The 24,558-nt window shown below is 35.4% G+C and overlaps 1 protein-coding gene across 1 annotated transcript in view; it reads right to left on the bottom strand.

Annotated features, from left to right (window-relative positions):
* The window catches only part of LOC126371288 (D-beta-hydroxybutyrate dehydrogenase, mitochondrial), a 41,553-nt gene that overhangs the window by 3,229 nt on the left and 13,766 nt on the right, over positions 1 to 24,558 (bottom strand). The window contains exons 4-7 of the mRNA XM_050016587.1: positions 14,784 to 14,987; positions 13,100 to 13,253; positions 10,712 to 10,899; positions 3,924 to 4,097 (exon numbers count right to left, since the gene is read on the bottom strand). Coding sequence (XP_049872544.1) covers positions 3,924 to 4,097; positions 10,712 to 10,899; positions 13,100 to 13,253; positions 14,784 to 14,987 — 720 coding nt within the window. The remainder of the gene's footprint in view (positions 1 to 3,923; positions 4,098 to 10,711; positions 10,900 to 13,099; positions 13,254 to 14,783; positions 14,988 to 24,558) is intronic.

Genomic DNA, 24,558 nt, shown 5'->3' with positions numbered 1-24,558 from the left:
AACTTTATAGTGAATATGAATACCCATTTTGTGAACAACATTTGTTTTATTATCACAATATAGACTGAAGAGAAATAAATAAATATTTATGTAAGTAAAGGATTTATTTTCCTTTACATGGAAGTCAGGACTTAAATATAGTTAGCCAGGAATGGGTACTATATACACAATATATCTGCCTACCCCCTCACGGCCCCATACAGGCGTGACGCGTTTTTATTGGACAGAATTGACCTTTGTCCCTCGTTGTGTAATAGAATTGTAAATTACGAACGCTGTAAATTAATTTCCAATACTTTTTCATTTTTGTGTTAAATGTTCACCTTTTTATATTTATTCCAATTACTTTTTGCGTGACTCGCCCTTTTAAGGTACAGTTCCTAACAGAGTTAGCGTATAAATTTGATTTCAAACCGTGTATACCACCATCTAATGGCTCACAAGATGAAGCCACTTATGGAACATAAAGCTAATAAGCTTTACCACAATTTACCATGAATCGTACTTATATAGGAACCACTCTATCAATTTGAATCCAAATGTTAACATATTCATTACTTACGTCAAAAAATGTAAAACTTGAGGTACTTATATTCAGACGTGTGTTTATAAGTATTTGACAACAAAAACAAAGTTCAATCGATTTTTTTATAAGTATATTTAGTTTTTTAGATTCTTTCAAGTTACGTAGAACAAATATTGATTTTACATTATATATTTTTGGTTCAATATGACACAGGGTCACAACACAAGCCGTTTGAATAGGTACACACAACATCAATTTCGATAATAGACTATGAAGACAGTCATGTTATCTGACTAGTTACTAGAACATCGTCTATATTCGGCTCAACAAAAATTACAGGTATGATTTTCAATGTTATGTGCTAGCTTTCTAGCTATGATACAAAACTTAGTTTCATTAAAAGTTGTGCTGCGGAAGGTTCTACCGTTAGACAAAGGGCTCTCCCGTTTTTCTTCATTTTATGCAATATTGCGCGAACATCCTTAAAATAAATGCAGGCATTATAAAGCGGTAATGGCCCTACAAAGTACAATGCGCCTTATATTTAATACAAAATAGCATCATGTTTTTGTAGATGTACCAGTTCATTTCATTTCATTTCGTGGTTATAGTATGTACCAGTTATGTTCAAGTCCCATGTAATAAGGGTCGATCCTATTGACATAAACCGGGAACACGTGATATCATAATTATCTATTGTCGAAACATGAATACAAACGTGTATATAAAGTCAACGAGTAAAGCCCCAGTCGGGATTCGAACCGCGTAAGTCACGCGTTCTCCGAATAGGGGTTATCACGGATTCCCTTACATTTGGAGGTCGCAATACCAAATTCAACGGGGGTCTTTTATCTCTGACTTTGTTTTCGAATTCAAATATGGATTGATATTGATGTCGCATATTAAACGGTGAAAAAAATCTTCAAAAATAAATTCTATGGGCCCCAAACAAGATTACAAAGACTCGTGTCTTGAGTGTTTCCACTAATCATTACATGATGATCGAGGGAAAATTTGTATCCATTAATGAGACGTATATAGGCTGTAGAGGTATTATTATGTATTATGAGAGTATCGACAAGAATACTAAAGTTGTATGTACACACTTACCTACTCCTACATAGATTATGTGGGTGGCGTCAGTTTTGTATGTAGTTGTATAAAGGGTACCTCTGGTTACGTAATCAATTCATTGTCAACCGAATCCTAAATAATTTTCCGCTGGTAGTCGAACTATGGTGCCCTAGTGAGATAAAACCCTAAAAATGAATGATAGGTCCGGAAAATGATCGACATAAATTATAGAGTGTGATGTCCAAAATCATAACACATAAACGTGTAACGTTACATAAACAATAGTGTAACAAAATATAGACTTACTGCTACAACAAAGTGAAATTCAAATTTGAAGCACAACATATTTACCCAAGTAACCGAGCGAGCTGTTACAGACGCTCGACGGTCTTGAACAGAAAATTTAACCGATATTCATGAAACCGCTATCTTGTCGAAGATGTACAGATGTGACCCATACAAACATAGCCAAAGAAAATAAAGCCGTCTACTAAGCTTAGTGTAGCTTAGTCTTAAGCGTAGGCATGTGTGTTCGCTTCTTAAAACAAACAATGCGTGTTAATACTCTAATCTACAGCCTGCCACCTCCAGATTCTCAAACCTATTATTATTTAAAACAACTCGAAAACTTTATATTTTAGTGAAAGTGCGTATAATTTACGTATAATTTTAATTTTACACCAATTAAAGAAAATTATAGTGACTAAAATATTATGAAAATATAATTTTATTGTATTGTCTTGTATTGTATTTTCTTAATAAAATTTAATTTTTAGCTAGCGACTTAACTTTCCAAATACGAAAAATACTCGTACAAGGACGTAGAATAAGAAATGAAAGCAAGTTTTTATCATCTAGTTTCTTACAATACTATAAGGCCTATAATATAATCCCGTAAGGCCTTAGACAATCTTCTTCTGGTTGTCTAAGGCCTTACGGGTCAAGGCATTTTTAATAATAGATTGGGTCTTGTCAAGAGTTGTGACCGGCCGTCTTCACAGATTGAAAGTGACATTCGAAAATGGAACACGTTTCTGTAGAAAGCTGCATTCATGCACGCTCGTACCCATCAGGGTGGACAGGGACAAATCATCAAATAAAAAAATCTTACTCCTGATATTCTTACAAGAACTAGTGACATCTTAACAGCCCATTGATCGCTCAAAGAGAGGATAGTACATCCTTTTCGAAAATTATATTTGCGGCCGCATTTGGGGTACAGATATGATACATAACAATGGCGACGTTAGCAGCCTTATCGTGAATATAAACCGAGTTCTAATTATATAATACATAATAAAACCACAAGTGACAAAGGATGACATAGGTATTTTCAGCTACCTGCGCGCTCTAAAATTTTTAAAATGTGCCTGACCTTCTATAAATTCTGCTCCCCACAAGAATATACCGCAGTAAGATAGAAATATCCGATTTATATTGTTCTTTTCCTAGTGGAAGTAGCATTGTAGAAATATTTTCTTTTCCTTCTTCATTTGTTCAAGCCTATAAGCTTACGCTACGAGGTCCATGGTGATAAGCAGCATCACCTACAGACTACCAAAGTTCGATGAACCAGATTTATTAATAAATTGTAGTTTATATATTTTTAATCAGATAGGTTAAATAGGATAAGATAGGTAACCTTTCATGTTCTTATTTTTATTATATTCAAGTAAGTAGATTTGAAGTGAACATTTATGAGGGATTCAATAGTTGAACGTTGTATTAAATGTTGCTAGTTATGTTGTGATTAATTATCATTACTATGGGTTTATGTAATTTCTGACATAAGTATCCACTTCCTGTAAGAGTGCCCTAATATATCTATTCTATATAGACTACTTACTTACTTATGTTAGTGCTGTAGGTAAGCGGTTCTCTAAAAACAACTTCGTCGCTGCCGAACTGACGAACTCTTATGTCTTCAATGAAAACTGTTAAACTGATTCGCTTTTTAGGGCAGTTTCATCGGACGCCACCTCCGTGAGTATTAGTGTCAATGAGGGATTTTCCACGATTGTTCCCCAAAAAAAAAGATAGCGCTGTCTATTAAGTGATAATTACCTATTTCATTGCTTGCACTAATAAGCGTGATGTGATAAGCCTGTATGACAAGGGTCATAATTTTTTACCCAAAAACAAACATATGTCTGAAATTCACTAAATTAGGAGGTTAAATTCGTTTAACCGAGTCTGCCCTCGGGCAGCACTGGACAGCGCCACGTGGCCTGACAAATCCGTAATTTTTTGTATGTCGCACATGCTAATTACGTACAGTACTTTAGAGTATCTTGCTGTGATTATTATGTAGGGTTGTACTTACAGCGTTCTTAGTGTACTTCTCAAGGCTGCGCAGGGCAGTTTCGAAGTAGTCCTCTCCGTAGGCGCCCTTCTGCTCATCGCTGAGTCTCTTCCACATGTCGCGAGCCTGCTCCAGCAGCTTCTCCTCAGACAACCACGCACTGCCCGTCGTGTACTCGCCGGCAGCTACCACCACCTAGAAATAAAAATTACATTATATTACTCTACATCATATATAATTACTTCCTGAAATTGACTAGAAATAGAAATCACATGGAAAAAACATCGTAATAAAAAAATAATTCTATTCGAATGTAAATGTTTTCAATGCGTAATTTTCCTGCTTTTTTTTTGGATTCAAAGGAAATTGTTTTCCGGAAAAAAAAGATACTTATATACCCCTCAACCGTTTATAGACGTCTCATAAGCTGAAAACTATAGTGTATATGTGGATGTAAGCTGAACTTATAGTGTATACATACATAGTGTAATATATCGGATGACATAGTAAATAAAGATAGAGTGATGCAAATGCACACAGTAAGGTCAAAATGTGGTTATATTCCCCGAGTGCACGTGAAAAGTATATTTTAGTTGGATAAGAGGGAAACCGTGTGCAAGGAGACATAGCGTAGATATACTGTTGGTTTTTATAAAAAATATTATGCCTGTATTTCAGCGGGTTGTTTTCGTTGAAAGGGTCCAAACAATATATATAGACTATAAGATACATAAATTAAATCCTAAATCTATGGTTTAAAATTAAATGGATCGTAATGACCATAGAACAATCATCACACGGACCTCCAGCGGTAATAATGATTACGAGAGATGATGATCATGATTAATGTAGTGACGTTACGCGCCAAATTCTTCAAACTAATAATACAAACATATTTAAACATTATAATCTATAGGTAACATTATAATCTATAAGAAATTCTTCCTTGTCCTACGTTCACGGCAATATGGAGTGACTTCTTCTTCTATCGTGTGGGTTGTGAGTCGGATTACCAACCTCATCAATCCTGGTGTCAGGGTTATTATTGAGACGCCATAGGCCCCTGACATGACTCATGTAACGACTACGTACTTACATCAGTAAGTTCCGAAGCACGGATCATCTTACTTTTGGGACAATCAGGTGATCAGCCTGTAATGTCCTAACCAAACTAGGGATCACAAAGTGATTTTTGTGATTTGTCCCCACCGGGATTCGAACCCGGGACCTCCGGATCGTGAGCACAACGCTCAACCACTGAACCACGGAGGCCGTTTACGGAGTGACGAATAGACGTGATTTTTAAGTGGAGGTTTTTGAAGTACTGTTTGTCTCTTTCTAACCTCCCACTTCTCTAAAATGGAGGGTGGAAGTTTGTATGGAGAATCAAGCAATTTTCAAGGTAGAAAGATAAAAAATGGTATGCGGACTATTTGTGAGTAACAAAAAATCGTGCATCGTTTTGTTTATTTGGAAACCTACCCCTAACTCTTTCAAAGATCCTATATCTTCTTGTCATTATTATTTGCATGTTATAATTTTCATAACTAAAAATGTTGACCTAATGCTAAATGCTGACCATCTGCAAACTGTACCTACCATTTTTAAGGCGAATAAATGAATTATTATGAATTAAAAAAAGGGTGAAATTTTATATGGTACTTTTCGCAGCTTTTAAGGTAGGAAGCTAAAAATTGGTACATTTGGAAAGGGGAGACGTGTTATTCCAAATTCAACGCGAGCGAAGCCGCGGGCAATAGATAGTTTCATATAAAACTGAAAATTGTGACAGAAAATACGTTGCGGAAGATTTTTAATCTGCTTTCAGCATTACATCCACCAATTAGGCAATTCACAATGAAACTCATTATTACTTACCTTAATTATTATACAGGATGTTAGCGGCATCGTAACGAATACTAAGGGGTATGATTCAGACCATGTTTCTGAGTTAACATCAAGTGGAATTTTCCGTCGCCAAATTCATGATTGTTTTGTGTTTTTTATAATTATTTTCAATTCTATACTTTAGCGATGCAAAATTCCACTTGATATTAGCTCAGAATAATGAGCCGAGTCATCCCTCTCAGTATTCGTTACGATGTCACTCATACCCCGTACAAGTACATACAAGTAGGTATGCGTGTTAGTGACACCGTAACGAATACTGAAGGGGATGATTCGGACCATGATTCTGAGTTCATATCAAGTCGAATTGCCTGTCAGGAAATTCATGAAAATTTGAGTGCTTTTTTATAATTTTCAGTTCCATACTTTTGCAACGGAAAATTCCACTTGATATCAACTCAGAATCATGGTCTGAATCATACCTCAAAGTTTTCGTTACGATGCGCTCCGTATGTTTATGACTATTCAATTAGTTCGTCGAATCTGAAAGAAAATTCTCGCTTAAGGTACAAGTACTTAAGGATTAGCGCTAAAAGATTAAAATCACCTTGCGAAAGCTACTTCGTCTTTACATAAATAATGTAGAAACAAGTTCATTTTTCTGTTCTGTTATTAATAAACCCACCGAGAATAATACTATGACGAGTATAATTTATATTTGATCCAGTCATCTATTCCTTTGTTGCTGTATTGAAATTCAAAAATATCTTTATTCAGTAGGTAACATAGTTACACTTTAAATCGTCATTTTTTTACATAACGAACGTCTCATCCGCCTAAAACTATTGCAGCTTCTCATAACCTGTATAGCCGGGGAAAACAAGCTGCAAGAAAAACCTCGACACTGGGCCCTAGATGTTCTTTAAAAAAATCAATGAATGTCATAGAAAAAAGAAAGACGTCGCTCAGCGCGGTGTTACAAAGTATGATGTACTTATAACAAATATATTGAGTTTTTGGGTGACTATTCTAAGAATAGCACACGAGAATTTGCTGTTTTATTCCCCGAAGTGGAAGTTGTTGTCGTTTATATTGACGAGCGCGGCCTGTCAGCAGGTAAGAGGTTTCCAGCAAACGAGATAAACTTATTTCTCGAGTGGACCACCGGTTGTAACGAACTGGGTACTTCTAGCTTTTTGCCAACGCAGGTTTCGGTTACATCGCGATAAGCACTTTAAGTCTGTTCCTAGAGAGTACCTAATTAGTCTTCGGGTTTCAATCTACCATTTGGCTATTTGACAGTTGTAACAATCAACATCCCCCCAGCATTATCCCGTCATGTCCGGGAGGAGCGAGCTCGTCGTAGACCGGAATGGCGTTATACTGTTCACAAAAACGTGGACCTGTACGAAAAGAAACGTTTAGAAGATCTTGACGTAAAACGCCAAATATGGAAGACTCGACAGAAGCCCTACTACGACTATACGTTTAATTCTGCTGGCCAGTTATTCTGTGCGCCATGTGGCCGAATCTTCAAATCGAAGTACGGTTTTGCTAGCCACATTAGAGCCTATCATAAAAACGACCTGGGATAGACATTTAGGAGTCGCCGTCGCCGGACACGGCTTGGACGCGATGATGAACAATAAAATATAAAATATGACGGATATGGTAGTTTATCATTTGACGATAATTATCTATTAGTTGTTTTTTACGATAATTTTTAAATATTTTATTTTTACAAAATAAGAATGCGATTTTTTTATCTGTGTATTACAAGACTCGAAACACAGGCGAACTTGATTGAGCTTCGTGTGACGTCAAATATCACAAAATAAACAAAAAATATGTCAGGTTTCGAGTAATACTGTTTGACAGTTTCTTTGTTTATTGAAAGGTGACGTCACTGGCCAAAACGTCACATGAGCAACGTTTTGGTGATATTAAAGAAAAACAATACGTTTTTTTTCTATTACATAAAGCTTTTTCGAGAAAATAAAATATTTTAAGAGATATAAAATTATTATCTGAAAACTGTTAAGTTGCCAATTAGTACTAGTGTATTAGCACCACGTCTTGGCATTACTTACACTGGAGGACACTCCGGCCAAATAGTTACTGCCATTTGCGGCAAACTACAATAAGTCGCGTCCAAAAATAAACATACATACATACATAAACTCACGCCCGTAATCCCTAATGGGGTGGGCAGAGCCACAAGTAATCAAAGACAACTTGCAGCCACTGTTGATACGAAGTCCAAAGATGGATATGATGAACCTTATGGTGATAAGGGATCAGCCTATCGCCCATAACATTAGTCCATCATGTTAGAGGACACAATCCCTCTGTCGGTTTTTACGACATGCCCGGGAAGAAACCAAAAAAAAAACTGAACGAAGAAAAATTTATCAGTTAGAAATTAGATTAATACTTACAATACAATACAAAAACTATTTATTGAACTTATAATAAATATTAAAAATAAACAATTGTAATCAGTTAGATAGTAGCGGCCTTATTGCCAAAGTAGCAATCTCTTCCAGGCGACCTTGAGCTATAGAAATTAAGTTAATAAAGACTTGAGAAATGAAGATAATAATATATAAATATTATAATTAGTTATATTATTATGGAAAAAAGGAAACGTAAGAAAAAGATGGAGAAGAGGAAGAAGACGTTATAAAGAAGAGGAGAGAGAGTTGAGAAAGTGCTGCTTGACTTGCCTTTCAAACACATCTAACGACCGTAGATTAATAGATTTTTTGATACTTGACAAACAAGAATTAATATGAGTTTTCACTTGCCTTTTCATTACTGGTAATTCATAAGAACAAATACGCTGTGCTGTGTACATGTGTACCACTAAAATAACTGTGGATCACTTTGTACAGTTTGTATAAAACAACCTACACAACATTAACAAGAAATACCTGGCATTTAAATACAAATTATGTACGATCGTAATTTGTATTTCAATATATACAGACTGACAGACCTGATTTAGCGACCGCATTACGGCTCACAAATGAGTTAAATTTACACCATCGCAAGCGTATCGGCATGCATTGATTTGATCCGATGTAATTTACATTTTGTGGTTCAGGGATGTAAGCCCAGTACACTTGCCAAGTGTGAGTACTCGTAATCCATTTACTACAGTATTGATACTACTAGCGTTACCTTGTAACTGATATAACCTGTTCCAAGTGCAGCGTTTCATATGAAATTACTTTGTACAGTCATGAGCAATATAATATACCCACTTTAGGACTCTGTCGCACTAACATATTTAACATTTAGTGAGTCAAAAAAGTTAATGTGACATGGTACTAAAGTGTATACATATTAATGCTCGTGACCGTACAACACGTACAAGTATATGTACCTCAGTCGTCCTAATTTAAAGTCAATTCTAAGTCAATTAAGGTTGATTGGCAGCACGATAATGTGAATTGAAGAAGATTCCTGTCATACTAATTTTGATATTCAAAACAATATTATATATTAGCTATCGCCTGCGAGTTTGTCTACATTTGATATCGTAATAAACATAAAATTAAAATAAAAGTACGTCTAGTGAGCAGGTTATTTATTATAAACGAAGACTCAGTGTTCCGTTGATTCGCTCTCCGTCACCATCTACAATTAAAATCCATTGATTTCTACGGAAACTCTTACCTACCAAGGTAGCAACGTATATACTTTCTACACGTGTCACGATTAACACAATTGTATTCGTCATACAGAATATGATATAATATCTACCGAAACGAACTTCCGAGAAATCACAAAAGCAGCCGGATTTTCCTCGAATTTCTTCCTTCTAAAATTATTCCATAGATTTTTTGATACTTGACAAACAAGAAATAACTCTGTGGAAAGAGCGGTATACAACTATAATACCTTAAATAATGAAATATAACAGATCTGTGGAAAATGCCGGGAGATCGCTAAGAGACGGTCTGGCTTGGCTCTTAACATTCCTCAAAGCTATCCCTGTTAGTTGCGTGACCTACCCGAGTCTAGTATTAGCTCTGAAATTCTGTTTCATATTTAGGATAACACGATTAGATATGAATACAATTAAATTTATAATTCCAGCCCGATGCAGGTTATATTAACTGTTTCCCATGACCAATAATATTAATATATAAACATTCAGAAACAAAACATGAATTCGGTATTTCAATGTTAGATAAACATTACTTACATAAAAATCTTTTGATATTATTATTCGGCATCCAATAGCGATTTATGCATGATTTACTAAACAATATTGTGTGATTTATGAAATATGCAAAACAGTAAATTGACTATCATTAAATGTACCAAAACAATGGATGAACATCAGTCCGAATGGCTGCGTCGTCGGTGGCCGTCAACCTAAATTGTTATGCATTTATTACGACCAAAACCGGAGGCCATCGAGCGGATTTTAATTAAAACTACCTCGGCCTAAAAGCTTAACTAAATTGCTATTGTGCATTTAAGTATGTCTCATTTTTAAAAGGTTTTTGTTTGGCCAGTTTCTGCCACTTAGGTAAATGGATATTTATTTTCTATATTTGTGTTATACAAAGAATAATGGGGACCTCATGACACGAAATATCGTAAAACGCCTTTATTCAATCTTCTGGTGACTTAAGGTTTTGGTTTGGTGATTACGGACGTCTTACGGGATCACGTCACTACTGTAGCTAAAAACTGTCTATAGCAGGAGTTTACTATCGCCTGCCGCTGTGGCCGTAAAATTACGCTACAAATATTGTTTAACAGAGGAATCTAACCGAAGTAAGTGGTAGTCAACTTACTACATCAACACAGAGAGGCAGATATAGAACTCGTCGAGCGCAGCAAACGAAGCAGCGTGCACTCTCCGGACCGCCGCCGCCAAGTGTTACACGATCAATGACATTAGCGCGTCAGAAGTAAAATGAAAGCCTTGATAGTAAACTTACCACATCAACACCGCGAGGTTTGAGCTCGCGACGGAGACAGGCGGCGAGCGCGTCGAGCGCAGCAAGCGAAGCAGCATGCACACCGCGGACCGGCGCCGCCACGTGGGTCAAGATCGATGACGTCAACACAATGCGGCCTCGCGCCCTTCGCACTAGCGGCAGCATCACTTGCACTAGGCGAGACGGACCTACGGAGGGTAAAAATGATTTTTAGTCTAGTTGTAAGCAGTCATAGACTAGGAAGAACTGAGAATTGTGAATATAAGCTAGCCTCGAAGACTAAAAGGTTTAATAGGCTAAAAAGTTATTTTAGCCTGCAAGGCAGGGCTTGTCTTAATTTGTAACATAGCCAAACATTATTAAATAAGGGCTAGAAGATTCAAGCCTCCTGAACCTCTGAGACCTTTGATTAGGGCTAGCCTCGAGCAAACAATTACTCAGTATTACTTAGTTGATTACATTGCGTGGAGCTGCTCCGATTTTATGTTTCCGACTACAGCAGCTTTAGTGTAGATAAACTTTGTATTACATTACCAATGATACAGAAGTTTTTAAATCAAACAGTATGGTCAGAAATGCGTGAATTTTAAAATCCACGTGTTCTGGCTAGCACAATTGTTAATTATAGTCATGAAATTATATTGTGTTCTGTTTGCAATATAAAAAATGGCTCTGCTAAAATAAAGATTATTTGAGGCAATGAATATTATACCAACTCCCGAAAGTGTCGTTATAAAGGTTACGACTCTACTCACTTAAATTAATGGTTTGTTGGTTTCTCTGTCCGATTCCCTCAGAGGTGGCATTAGTCGTTCAAAGTAAAATAAATAGCTTCTTTCTGATGATGGATCGGGAAATGCTTGATGAATTTTATGAATATACTACAGACTATTTCGTAGCTTCTATCCATCATGATTTGACAGAACAAAAGTTAAAATAAAGTTAATAAGTCTATAATCGCTCATATCAAATGGGTCAGCGTGGAATTTATTCGTCCAAATGCTGATGGTGTAAATACAAGAATATATTTAAGTAAATAACATTTTGCTCATGACTATATTCCCAATTGGGCAAGTCAGAGGTACATCCATCGCAAGATGAATTGAGCACCCATGCTGAATATCTATTAATAACGCTTGTTTAGTGTAACTTGAGTCGAGCGAAGCGTGAAATGAACTGGTAAAAATTCAAATATTAAATTAATTTTGCTGGCAATCTCCTTGGCCCTGACCTTTCCCTTGAAATTACTTCTTTTTATTTAATTTATTGTTCGAGATTTTTTTTTCTTTGATGTGACATGATGAACAGAACATTTTCTGAAAACCTATTTGTCTTTCTTTTTTTATTCATGAACAACGGGTCAGGCGGAGTGGATAAGATAAAGGTATTACGGATAAGACTTTGTTTGGAGTAGCTTACGGGAGTCAAACATCAACTTTTGGGCATGTTATATTTCGCTTTGATGTATAACACGTGTTATATGAGGAATATATCATGCCAAATATGAAAATATTTTATTTTTACTGTTTCACTGTTGCCAGGCCCAGGATTACCAACACGCCTACTTAATTGGGGTACATGTTGATACTAGAGCGATCCTGCTAGCAAGATAATTGAATTTTAGAGTGAATTTGGAAGTTACAAGTATCTAATTAAACTGGTGCCAAGGCTAACACTCAATGAAACAATTATTTGTCGACCCGTCACCCGGGCTCAAAATCACACAAGTTCAGTCGGCAAACAATCACAAGAAACATTTATAATTAAAACTCACATGTTTAAATTTTTAAACAAGTTAAGTACATTAATGTTGTAATCTTCATTCGTCCGTTAATAAATTGTCTCAGGACTAAATATTCAAATATATAAAATGTTATATATTTAATCGCGAGACTTTCTCAATTTCTTTTTCTATTTATTTTCGCTGTATATATTATGTAGACTCCTTTTGTATTTTACTTTTCTATCGATAACAATCTATACAACCCGGTAAGTACTATCGCTCGGTGACAATATCAGGCCGCTAGGATACAATATGGATACAGTTGGTTAATTAATTGGTTAATTGGTTGGTTGGTTAATTGGTTAGAGGAGGTTTGACTACGCCTTCCCCGGTTTGCTTTATGGAACGAACACCTATATTTTATCAGCGCAAAATTTTAATTGACCTTTTTCATTCTGTGGTGCGAATCCTGCTCTGACATAGCTTAGCTTACAAAAACAATAGCTATATATATTACAGTGGGGGCGATAATATTGTTTATGATAATATACTGGTAATAACTGCTTAGAAACACTCACGCATAGCGCCATCTAGTAGCAATATAAAATACTAGGTTCGCTATCGTAGCAGCGTCGTAGCAATTCGTAGCCGCGTAGCATACTAACCCAAAAGGTTCACTTCCATGGCGCGGCGAATGACGGAGAAGGGTACCCATTCAAGTTCCCCAAGCGCGCACCAAGACTCGCAGTTGACGACCGCCCACAGCCCCTGAGCGCCCTCTGGTAGGTGGTCTACGATGTACAGAGACGCCGACAGAATCTGAAACCGAAATGTTCAATTACGTAAGCAGTACTCACTCGTAGATTCTAGAACAAACCGATAGAGTACGATAGAGGGAACCGGTATACATTTTAATTTGTTTAATAAAATAAATAAATTGGAAATGTTATTGTGTGTGTATACAGATATATAGATTGATAAACAGTTAACTAATATTGAACTTGTTAACACATTAAATATGACTGAATCGAAATATTGCCGTTGATTTTTGTTTGAGAAATAATATGAAACGAATTAACTTAGTAAAAAAACATTTCAGGTGAATTGGTATGAGAGTCAATGTTCATGTGTCATATTACATTTTGAAAGAGCCTTTGTGTTCTTTATTTATAAGTATACTGGAAAGAATCTTGAAAAGACAAAGACATATATTGTCGTATACAAATAGATACGATGACATTCGGTGCACTGCAAGCCCACGCAATTTACAAAAATACTACGCAGTAATGTTTTTTAGACTTCAATATAAAATTCAAAGAAACCAATGCATAACTTGGAATTGCAGAAGTTATTTTAAGAAGATCTAAACTTGTTCATCTAAACTTATATTACTTACAATAACAGCAGAGTTGACGGTAATAAAAAAGTTATTATCGCGGTGCTTTCCAGAACTACGAGGCGAGGGCGGGGCGCGTTCTAAAGCTCGGCTACTCTCATTCATGCTTGCGGCGGAGCCTAGTTAATATTTTAACCGACGAAACCACTACCTACATCAAAACAACGCCGAAAATAGAATACCTTACTAAATTGCAGATGAACTGAGACAAAATGATAACAAACTCAATTAACGTCGTAACTTTGAAAGAATTCCACTCGACACCCTAAGCCTCGAGGCTGTTCGGTCCTCTGAAATTTTGGCAATTAATCTTAACAAAAGTTTATAACAGAAAAGTGACAAATTATCATTGTCGATTTCTCTGCACAGCAATAATTATTGCTCGATCCGATGGGAGCTGCGTTCGTTGACCCTTGAACATGAGTTATGATTATAAGACGGAATGAAAAATTTGATAAGTGAGTACATAATGAGAAAAACGAAAGAACAAAGGGCTCTGTAAATAAAATGTGCAGCGAAATGAAACGGGCTTTGAGGCTCGTACAGCCAGCGTCACGGCCGCCCACGTCGGCCGCTACGAATCTTTACATTTTCTTTTTCGTTACCAACCAGAATTAATTTAGCGGAGGTACATCTAAGAATTGATGTTAGCTGCGAGCGGTACATGTAGGTTTTTAATTTTCAAAGCTTTATGCCTAGTCACTTTTATGATTAAATAGGTAATGGCCCACTTTATTCGTCTTTTGTGTTTGTGATTTGGCTCAATCTATTTCTAACTTATTAAGGTATTTCTTGGAAAGCGTTTCAATTTTAAATAATATTATTTTAAAAACTTTCACAGATTTGATTTCGGGGTATCGTTTATAATAAATTTAAATAAAATATCAATTGTAATCTTCCTACTTTGATACCGGTTTAAAACCTAATTTAAGAATAACTAAAGGATATTTTACCTGAGTTTCAGAAGTAATGTCAAGCTGGAGAGTGTGCAGTCTTCCGGAACAATCTTCCTTGAGCATGTCGGCGTCAATGTTTCCAGCCTTGTTCTGGAAGCCGGCGAACACGTGGTACCCCAGGTCGTCCAGTCTCCGCGCCAGTGCGTTGCCCAGCACATTGTCGCACCCAGTCACAAGCACTGCCTTGCCCGCCGCCGTCACCTGCCAAGCACAACACACGGTTATTTACATCTTCCCCTTATTTTCACTACGTCATACATGATGTACGAGGAACTCGCACGTCATCGATGAGTTTAGAATACTCAAGTAGAATCATTATAATCCTTTGTTATTATTATCTTACGTACGTAGAGCTTGTAATCCCTATTAACGTAAGCAGAGTTTTATTTTGACGTGATTTATTGTAGATCCCTCAGATGGCATGAACTAAATATTTGGCCGGAGTAAGCAAACACGGAAGTGTTTACAAAACAGGTTTTGTTACCGATTCGTAAAGAGAAACATGAAATGCGTCCCCACCCCCCGCGATTAACCGCTAATTGTCATGCTATTCTTGTTTCTTACTTTTATTTTTACTTACCATAAGACCCCGCAACAGAGAGTGGGCTATAAAATGGGGCAGCGTCCGAACAACGGCGGCATCGCGCGCTTCTGTCGCTGTTACAAATGTGGCGGTAGCGCGCGACAACCACAATGGCTGCGGTAGGTGGCCAGTTTGCGCTGGGTCTTGTTGTAGGTAAGTATACCTCATTTTTTCATCCGGTATCCCATCAATCGCTTAATTACATAAATAAGAAATTAGGCGAGTGTAGGTACTAGTGTTTGTTGCATAAATTAATTATTCCTCTTGAGTGAATAAACGTTACCTACGATATATCTGATATAGCGGCGGCGACGAAATTAAGTTTTCGGCGAAAATAGACGGCGACAGGTTGATTGATGTACGTTATAATAACTGGCGAGTGAATATTTTATTCAAGCATTTGGGTACTGCGAGTATGCGTGACGCGCTGACGTTCGAGGTTAACTATTTCAGGGCTGATCGTTAATACTTAAGGGTGCCCATCTAAACGGTGCATCGGCCCTATAATCTCCCCTTTTAACTTGATTACCTACTTTTTATTTAACTGAAACATTACAAAGGAAATTGGCTTCGTGACATTTGTCTTTGGAATATTCTTGATAATCTAATTCAACTGTTGCTCGGGGGTGCAATTTTCTACCTACTGACATAGCCCTCCGCCAACCATCGTACCTACTGTTATTTTACTATCTGACGTAAGTAATTCGATTTTAAGATCATTTTCGTGGTCTTTGTGAGCTTAATAAATTATTACCGCATGCTCTTTATGTCTCTGGAACGCCGAAATCCAATTTCATGTATGAGTTCGACATCTTTACTGAGTTACAAGAATAAACGGTGAACTTCTGAAAACAGGCATAAACAGGAAGAGTCTATAAATATAATATCTTTTAAGTATAGGAATACCATTAACCTATTTTAAATCGTGTCTTTGTATAGACTGCATAAGTGAATGGCATAGGAAGCTGGCACAACAATCGTGGCGCTAATGACAAGTAACTGATGCATATTATTCTGTGTTGGAGGATAAAAACTAGAAGCTCAAATGTAGGCGGCAGCACTGTTGAATGTTCCTACGACAGTTCTCCATACTGTCCAGTTGAAATTCGTGGTAAATTGCTATTAAATGTGAAGCAACGTGGAGGGATACACTCCAGTCTGAGGGATCAGTTACGAAAAAGAAAAGTCATCAGTTGGAAAAAGGCAGTTTTGATTGAAAATAACTTTTTTCTAAGTTTTCTTCTTTGCGACCTTTAGGGAATAAATATAACACTATGATTTTGCAGTTAAACGCTGCGCAAAGGGTTATAGTATAAAAATATGTTTATTTACTGAAATAGTATGGAGAAAAATAAAATAGGACAGAGATTTATTGATTGATTTTTTGATTTAAACTTGGAATAAAAAAACACCCAAAAATGTAGGTCGATTAGACTGAACTCTTAAATTAACTTACTTTTAAATTAATCCCGGAGGGAAGGCAAATACTCGTATTATCTCATGATCATGATTGTTTTTGATAATTTAGATTTAAACGACAGCGTCCTAATTTTCAATACTTCCTCAATGCTTATGACGAGAATCTGGTACCAGACAAACATACAAGAAATAACGTCAAAAATTGAAAAAGAAATACTGGATGACACAGCTGGGATCAACGGCTTAATGTGCCTTTAGAATTACAAAATCATCTTATTTCGCAAAATCAGTTAATTTCAGTCTGATTGCAGGCAAAAATACTTTGTGAGGATTTTGGTCGTGACCAAAACAGTGACTTTTTGATTCTCATATCCCCATCGGAAATGGAACCCAGGACCTCTGGATCAAAGAAGTTTAGAGTGAAGTGATGAGCTATGAACACATCTAAACATAAATCACTTTTTCAGACGAATCCGTTGGCTTGTGTATTGATCAATTGCACAGAATTTTGTTTTCTACAACAAAGCGCCACTTTTACGAATACAAACAATAACATCTTAGCAAAATAAGACGACAATTCATCCTTCAAAAATTCTCAAGAATGTTTAGAAAAGAGGGACTTTATTTTTAGTCCTTATTCTTCGGGCAGGACAGCAGGTAATCAATTACAATGTGAAAAGAAAGTTGAAAATCCTTGTTACGTAATACAACAACCGTGCCAACTATGACGCAGCGTGAAGTAACAAGTTGAAACTACCGAATTAAAAAATATAAAAAGTACTATTATAATAAGAAGTGAAGCGACACAACACGAACTTTTACTTGGCAGCCACATATCGTTATTATTTCACGACACAGCTCATTTTGTAAAAAACTCATTAGAATCAAATATAAACTGCCTCGCATGTGTTTTATAACAAATCCACCTTCACTAATAAGTACTTTAAATGCGAAAGTAACTCTGTCTCTTACCTTTTCACGTTATTTAAATTTTAAAGGCGTCTTTAGAATCCGTTAACTAAAGTCGACCTTAAAAACATCTTTCTGCAACTCACTGTAAACTGCTGAACCGATTTAGTTAAACTCTTACCTACAAAGAAGAAATATGTAATACAGTCGAATAAGAACTCAACCTCGGAATATGAGGCAATAATTTAGAAATTGTTACACAGCTTCGTTTTTTCATATTCCACCAAGTTTCACTAAAGGTAGAATATAAAGTCTTATAAAATTACGTAATAGATTAAAAATGGCGAAGTAATTGGGCGAAAAGGCGGACAACATTAATTATTTTCGGAATTTATTACTATTTGATATTGGCGAATAAACTTTAAGATTTAAATAATATGATAAGCTGTAAGTACCCATAATCGGTGTAGCATTCTACATGCTATATGGGTACTTAAACATAAAAATCATGGAGTTTTACCTCTTTTGTTTAATCGTAAATGATTAGCTTGAATTTATTGTGACTACATGAAGCGGACCGACTCTCAAAAGGATCATTCATTACGCTTGGTGATTATGATTTTGTAAGCTTCAAACATTTCACGTCACGAAATAACGAGTTATTCACAAAAGAACAGGAATAATAAGTTAGACTGTATTATAATACGTTGAATTACAATGTAAATCCCGTTTTTATCAGTTTCAAATCTGTTGGGTTTAGACATTTGCAAACAGAAAACTTTTGCTTGTGTTGAAAAAGCTGAAAGAGGGAATAAAATATCAGTAAGGTACTAAAAAAGGAATGGTCATTTTCCTGTTATAATATTTTTTTAAAAGAATATATTTTCTTTAATGTTAGGTTTTTGTTCTTATAATCAGTTTAAAAATAATGAGAATGAAGCCTTTTATAAACACGTAATTTTAAACATTAATTACATTATACGTATTATAAGAGATTTCCCAATTAATTATACAATACCCGCCGACGCGACGCGTAATCTATTAGGCGCAAATTGGATGTCTGTTTACTCCGACCTATTTTTACCTATTTTTAAGGCTTTTTATTAAAAAAGAATATTGTAATTACTATTTTCACGATAATTAACCCTTAGCTTCATAGTAAGTACGGAGTACAATTTTCCACAGTAAAATGTTCATTCTTGTGTTTACGTTTACATTATGTACTGTGGCATCCAACATCGTACTTATTTATAAATGTTTTTTCTTTTCTTCTTGATGGTCAGCTATTTAGAGATAAAAACAGAAAATTACGTATACAAAAACCCTCAACGCTCTTTGGAGACAGTCCATTATTTGTGGCAGTCTGTTCATCTTGCAGGATAAATTACGACTACGAAGCGAAGTAAAAAAAATGCAAATCTGTCTAAAAATAACAGCCTAAAAATAAATTAAAATACTTGTTTAACGTGACGGGCCTGTGTAAATAAAAATACAATCGTCGTCTCCCCGTCTATAAAAAGAACTTGATCGCCGATCAATTTAATTTAATTGGGAACAAAATGTGTGGGCAGCGGGTATATTGCAGACGAACAGTACCGTGATGTTTTAATATCCACCTATGGCATTTAGAGGCGTGTGTATGTCATTAAACGGATTAAAATACTGTTCAGTAACAACATTACTTATTTAACGACATGCGTGTTGACGTCACTCATTAAACTTATTTTCAAACATCAGTTTTCAAAAAGTTGAGAAATTATTTTGAACGAGTTTCTGTAAAATCCGCGACATTAATTAGGTACTTACTGTGATAAGTGTTTGTAACCTTTTATATCTTGTTGGAATATTTATATCCATGAAAAATTACTTGCCATTAACATTATGTTAAAGGTAAGGTAACTGCGAGTGATATTTTCACAGATTTACATGAAATCGTGATGCAGTAAGGGATTCTGGCATCTGACGCCCTGTACACTAAAAAATGGTACCTTACATTGAAACGTCTTGATAAATCTATGAGAGTACATTCGAAGTTATGATAATTGTGTGTCGTTCGTTTCAGGATCGCTGATGTTATCCTTTATTCTCAAAAAGACAGATTCACGTACCCTTTGAAGCTAAGCTTCGAAGTTCTACTAAACAGTCATACATTCAAAATTTCATTAGCGTCAAAATGGCGAGACCATTTGCTTAATGTTGAAATTGCATATTGTTATATAAATATAATAACTATCCATTACTAATTCATACCTAAACTAAAAAATCTAGTACCTTTCTCGTTCAAAAGACATACATAAAACAAAAACAATGGTCCTGCCATTTTGACGCTTATAAGAATTCAGCATTAGGTTTATTTTGCGTGTGTTCTTTGTTTTGTGATGTTATTGATATGTAAGTATATGTATCTGCTGACTAAAATAATAAATATTTCTTTCTTTTTTTCAACGGCTAACCGCTATCGTCATTGCTTATGTCCTTTGATATCAATCGGTATCGGCATCTAATCAACATTATGTTCAACTAAGTTCAACTTTGTTACTCAGGCCTAAACTAATGATTGTCGAGTTTGTTTTCAAATTCATATTTGGATCATTAATGATTATCACGTGCTCAGCGGTGAAGTAAAACATCGTGAGCCCACAGTCCCGAGAAATGCATTTTCGAAGGTATGTGACCTGTATTGGACTGGTTTTCCCTTTGCGGGTTGGAAGGTCAGACAGGCAGTCGCACCTGTAAAGCCCGGACCTTTCAAATCTTCAGGTTAGGTAAGCCCCTGTGAAAAACGGGATAATTCTAGGGAGATGATGAAGTTCAACTTTGGTACTAAGGTACGTAATACGTAGGTAATTTTACTTAGAGTTAGAGAGATACAAAAAACGAAATTGACCTTTTTATGAAAGGTCACTGTTTCATGTTGCTGTAGTCTACAACTATGTAGGTACTCGTTACCAATTAGCAACAATGAACATGCCATACTATTACTGAAATAACCTTTGTGTTTACAACAAAAAGTAACACCTACAGTTGACCTCACATATTTTGATAGGTAACGTATTGTTGTATGAACAGATTATTCAGATTTATAAGTATTTTGAAAATGTATTATTCAAACTAAGCAACACCTCTAAAAGTTATCATGATATTGTAAAAGATTACACCAGGGTTGATCGGTCATTGATCTCACAACCCACACGTGAGAAGAAAAGAATAGGGAAGTTTCCAACTAGTCAATTCAGTTACTTTTTACTAAAAGTCAAAACACGAAATTACTACGGAATTTGTATGAAAAAGCAACCTGGGACGTTATAGAAAAACGTGACAAAATTTCGCACTTATTATTACACTTTTTCTTTATTAAAATTCATAAGTAAGTTAAATAGAAAAATATTTTTTTGTCATCTGTCTTTATTGAGTAATCAGAATTTCATATTTTATCTTTGACCCAAGAAACTGCCCAATTGAAACTTTCAAGTAGGTAAACTTCTATGCAATATACTCGTAACTCGCATAGAAACCCTTCAACTTCACATTCACAAACTAGTGAGAAACAGGTTGTTACTTTTATAAGTTGTTCGTTGTTGCATACTGAAAACATGTTTTTAAACGCTAAATACTGTTGCTACTGCAAATACTATTACGTAGTAAAACGTAGGTACCAGGAAAACGTAAAGTTGAATTTTATTTATAAAACCGCGCTTACAACTATTCCATTAATAGCACAAGGCATAAAAAGGACAGAGTATAACGAGTTATATTTAGTTTGCTTTTATTTTGACATACTTAGGTACCAATTTAAGACGACAAATAAGTTGCTTTTGCTCTTGGTGATATTCCGTCAAGCCGCAGTGGAGCAGCGTGGCGGAATATGCTCCATACTCCGTACCCTCACTGGTTGATTGACGGAGGAAGTCTTTGTCCGATAGCGGGACGTACACAACTTATAACTCCAATAACAAAAAACTTATCTTATTGATGCTTTGAAAAACTTTTGTATTGGGACTTATTGAAATCTAAGTACATTGAATCCGATAGAGATAATCAGACAGAACAGAATTAAGATAGTTAAGGTTTCCATTTTTTTGCCGAAAGTCGAGATCAAGAATTGTTTATTTTATATGTCATATAATTTATTTTACATTTAATATAATTCCTTTCAAAATTTCCAAATCAAATCGAGTCTTTCATTTGAACATGAGATTGAATGAGGACCCTATTTTTAGAAACTGTCCCGTGCGGGTGATCGTTTATCGTTTCATAAATAATAAATTAGTTAGGTACCATTTATTCCATTCCATTTATTAAGTTGTAAGTTGTGGCTGTTCCCTAGAGCGTGTGGGCTTAGGTATTATAATTGTGTAATTCAGTGTGCGCAGATAATTGCTTGTGGGAGAAAACATTGGATGAAACACCCGCAATGGGACGTTTTGCGTAAATTATGCAATTTGTTTCAATATAATAATGTAAAAATAGGGCAATTTAGTATCAAACACATTCTGTTCTGATTACCAGATAATTTCCGAAAAAATAAAGTTACTTACATCTAATAATACTAAACAAAACAAATAATCGTAATGGAATTCTATGGTCTCTTACCCCGGTGGGAAATAGGCGTGAGTTTATGTATGTATGTATGTAATAATACTAAAATATCAATGTCGTTGTTAAAGATTGCTTACGTAATGTAATAGCTATAAATAAACTGAAATTTAAGTTTCCACAAAACTTGAAGAGGTATTGCATGCGCAGACATCATAAATACTCTATGAATAAGACTATTTTGGGTTAAAATAATAATGTAAATCTACACGAACAAATTATACAATAAAAACGTAATAAGTAAAGAGAGGGCCTTTGTCATTTTTATAACCTTTTCATTGCTGAGTATACTAAGAACTAGAAAAAATAATATTCCAAATGAAATCCAAAAGGACGAAATAATGCCGCGTTATTATTTGCCAGATATACACTGCTAGGGAAAAAATCGACTCAAGTTCTGTTGCCGGGTTTTTAATAACTGGCTACAAATAATGATTTTAAGGTATACGATATATGAAGATGACATTTTAAAGGGGAAGGTATCCAGAGTAATAAAAGAAAAGGCAACAATTAGCTATTACACTTATTAGCAGTATTACTTTAACCGTGAACATGTTCTATATTAGAAGAAAATTATTGGGACTAAGTATTTATCATCACTACCTATCAATCTTTCCTGAGTATGATTAAAGTCAAACCTTAGTTTGAAAGTAAATTATTTGAAAGTACCACAGGTACTTACTTAAAAAAACAGCTTTACAAATCTTGGCGTTCAAAGTAAAATAACTTCTGAAGCTACTTACGAAATTCTGCTAAGAAGAAATCTCGATATTTAACTTACATGAACCAACTTTTCACAAAAATAGTCATTGATATTCAAAGTGATAAAGTACATACTCCGAACCGTAGTAGAGGGCGTGGTAATTTTTAAACCTGCTCTGTATTAGAACCCGGGATTAGAACGTATATTTATATATAAGTATGTATTAAGTAAACAACCTAAGCCAGTACCTCCAACCCAAATACCCCGTGAATATTAAGCTTAGAAAACAAATGATCAGTGCGAAAAAGGCGCGTGAGAACCGACGCAGCTGCAAACTCTACTTTGTCGCGTAAAAAAGAATCACAGGTAGGTACACAGATTTCACAACCATGCTTACAATTATGTTTATAATAAATACAAAAATTTAATTTCATAAATATTATTTTTATTTTTTATACATTTGCAAAAAAATAAATCGTAAAAACCAACAGTAATTGTAACCTTTTAACATGAATGACCATTAGGTGTACCATTAGGTAGGTATACCTAATACCTAAGTAGTACCTATATGGTAGTGAATAGGAGAGTGGGTTGATCACCTATCGCTATGCTGTTCAAAATACATCTTAAGACTAAGTGTCAAAGAGGCTACAAGTAGTCTAATGTTCGCTCGTGGTTCTGCGCATATCATTATTACAGTAGTGCGTTAGTTTATGTAACGTAAGTGTGTGTACGGTCATGGAGTAACTGATATACTGTATTGTGTATTAAAAATACAACCAGGGAATGAAATTGGAATGAAAATACCTCAAAAACACTTAAACCACCATACCGGTACAAAAAACAGAGCTGTCAACATTGTAATAAATATCATTATGGTCCTTTTCATGGGATAACAAACAATTATACCTGATATGTTTACAATAGGTGTAGGATATTTTCATATAAGTACATATACAATCAACCACATCATCCACGTATTTTTCTTCTTTTATAGTGTGGGTTGTGAGATGGATGACCAACCTCATCAACCATGGTGTCAGGGTTTCTATAGCCGCCAAAGGCTCTTGACGTGACTTAAGTAACGACTAGGTACTTACATCAGTAAGTAGTAACCGGGACCAACAGATTTTAGTACAGCCTCTTCTGTTCTAGATAAAAGAAAACAAATTTTATATGGAATTTCTGTAACAAATTTTCAAAAGGTGTGATGTACTAGATGTACTCGCACCCTCGCGGCCTCGCAATGAATCTATTTGAAAACTGACGAACCTTTTCCGGCAGTGACTGTACATTAACAAAACAGTAAAGTAACAGACACTTGACATAATATCAAAGGTTACTTTATTTCCAAGGTGACATGTTCAATGAGGTGTAGAGAAATAAACTTTTACAAAATATAACCTACTGTAAACATAATGATATCCACCTCTGACCCTTCATGTCTCTTTCTATTATATTTGAAAATGTGACAAGTCACAAAAGTTCTTTACTGTCAGATCAAAGTCTCATTTGAGCCTACAATATTTTCTTAGAATACTTAAACAAATAAAAAACAAATA

This window comes from Pectinophora gossypiella, chromosome 12 (assembly GCF_024362695.1).
Source record: "Pectinophora gossypiella chromosome 12, ilPecGoss1.1, whole genome shotgun sequence".
Lineage (NCBI taxonomy): Eukaryota > Metazoa > Arthropoda > Insecta > Lepidoptera > Gelechiidae > Pectinophora > Pectinophora gossypiella.
The sequence above is the reverse complement of the archived record's forward strand: the minus strand, read 5'-3'. Positions and strand labels throughout refer to the sequence as shown.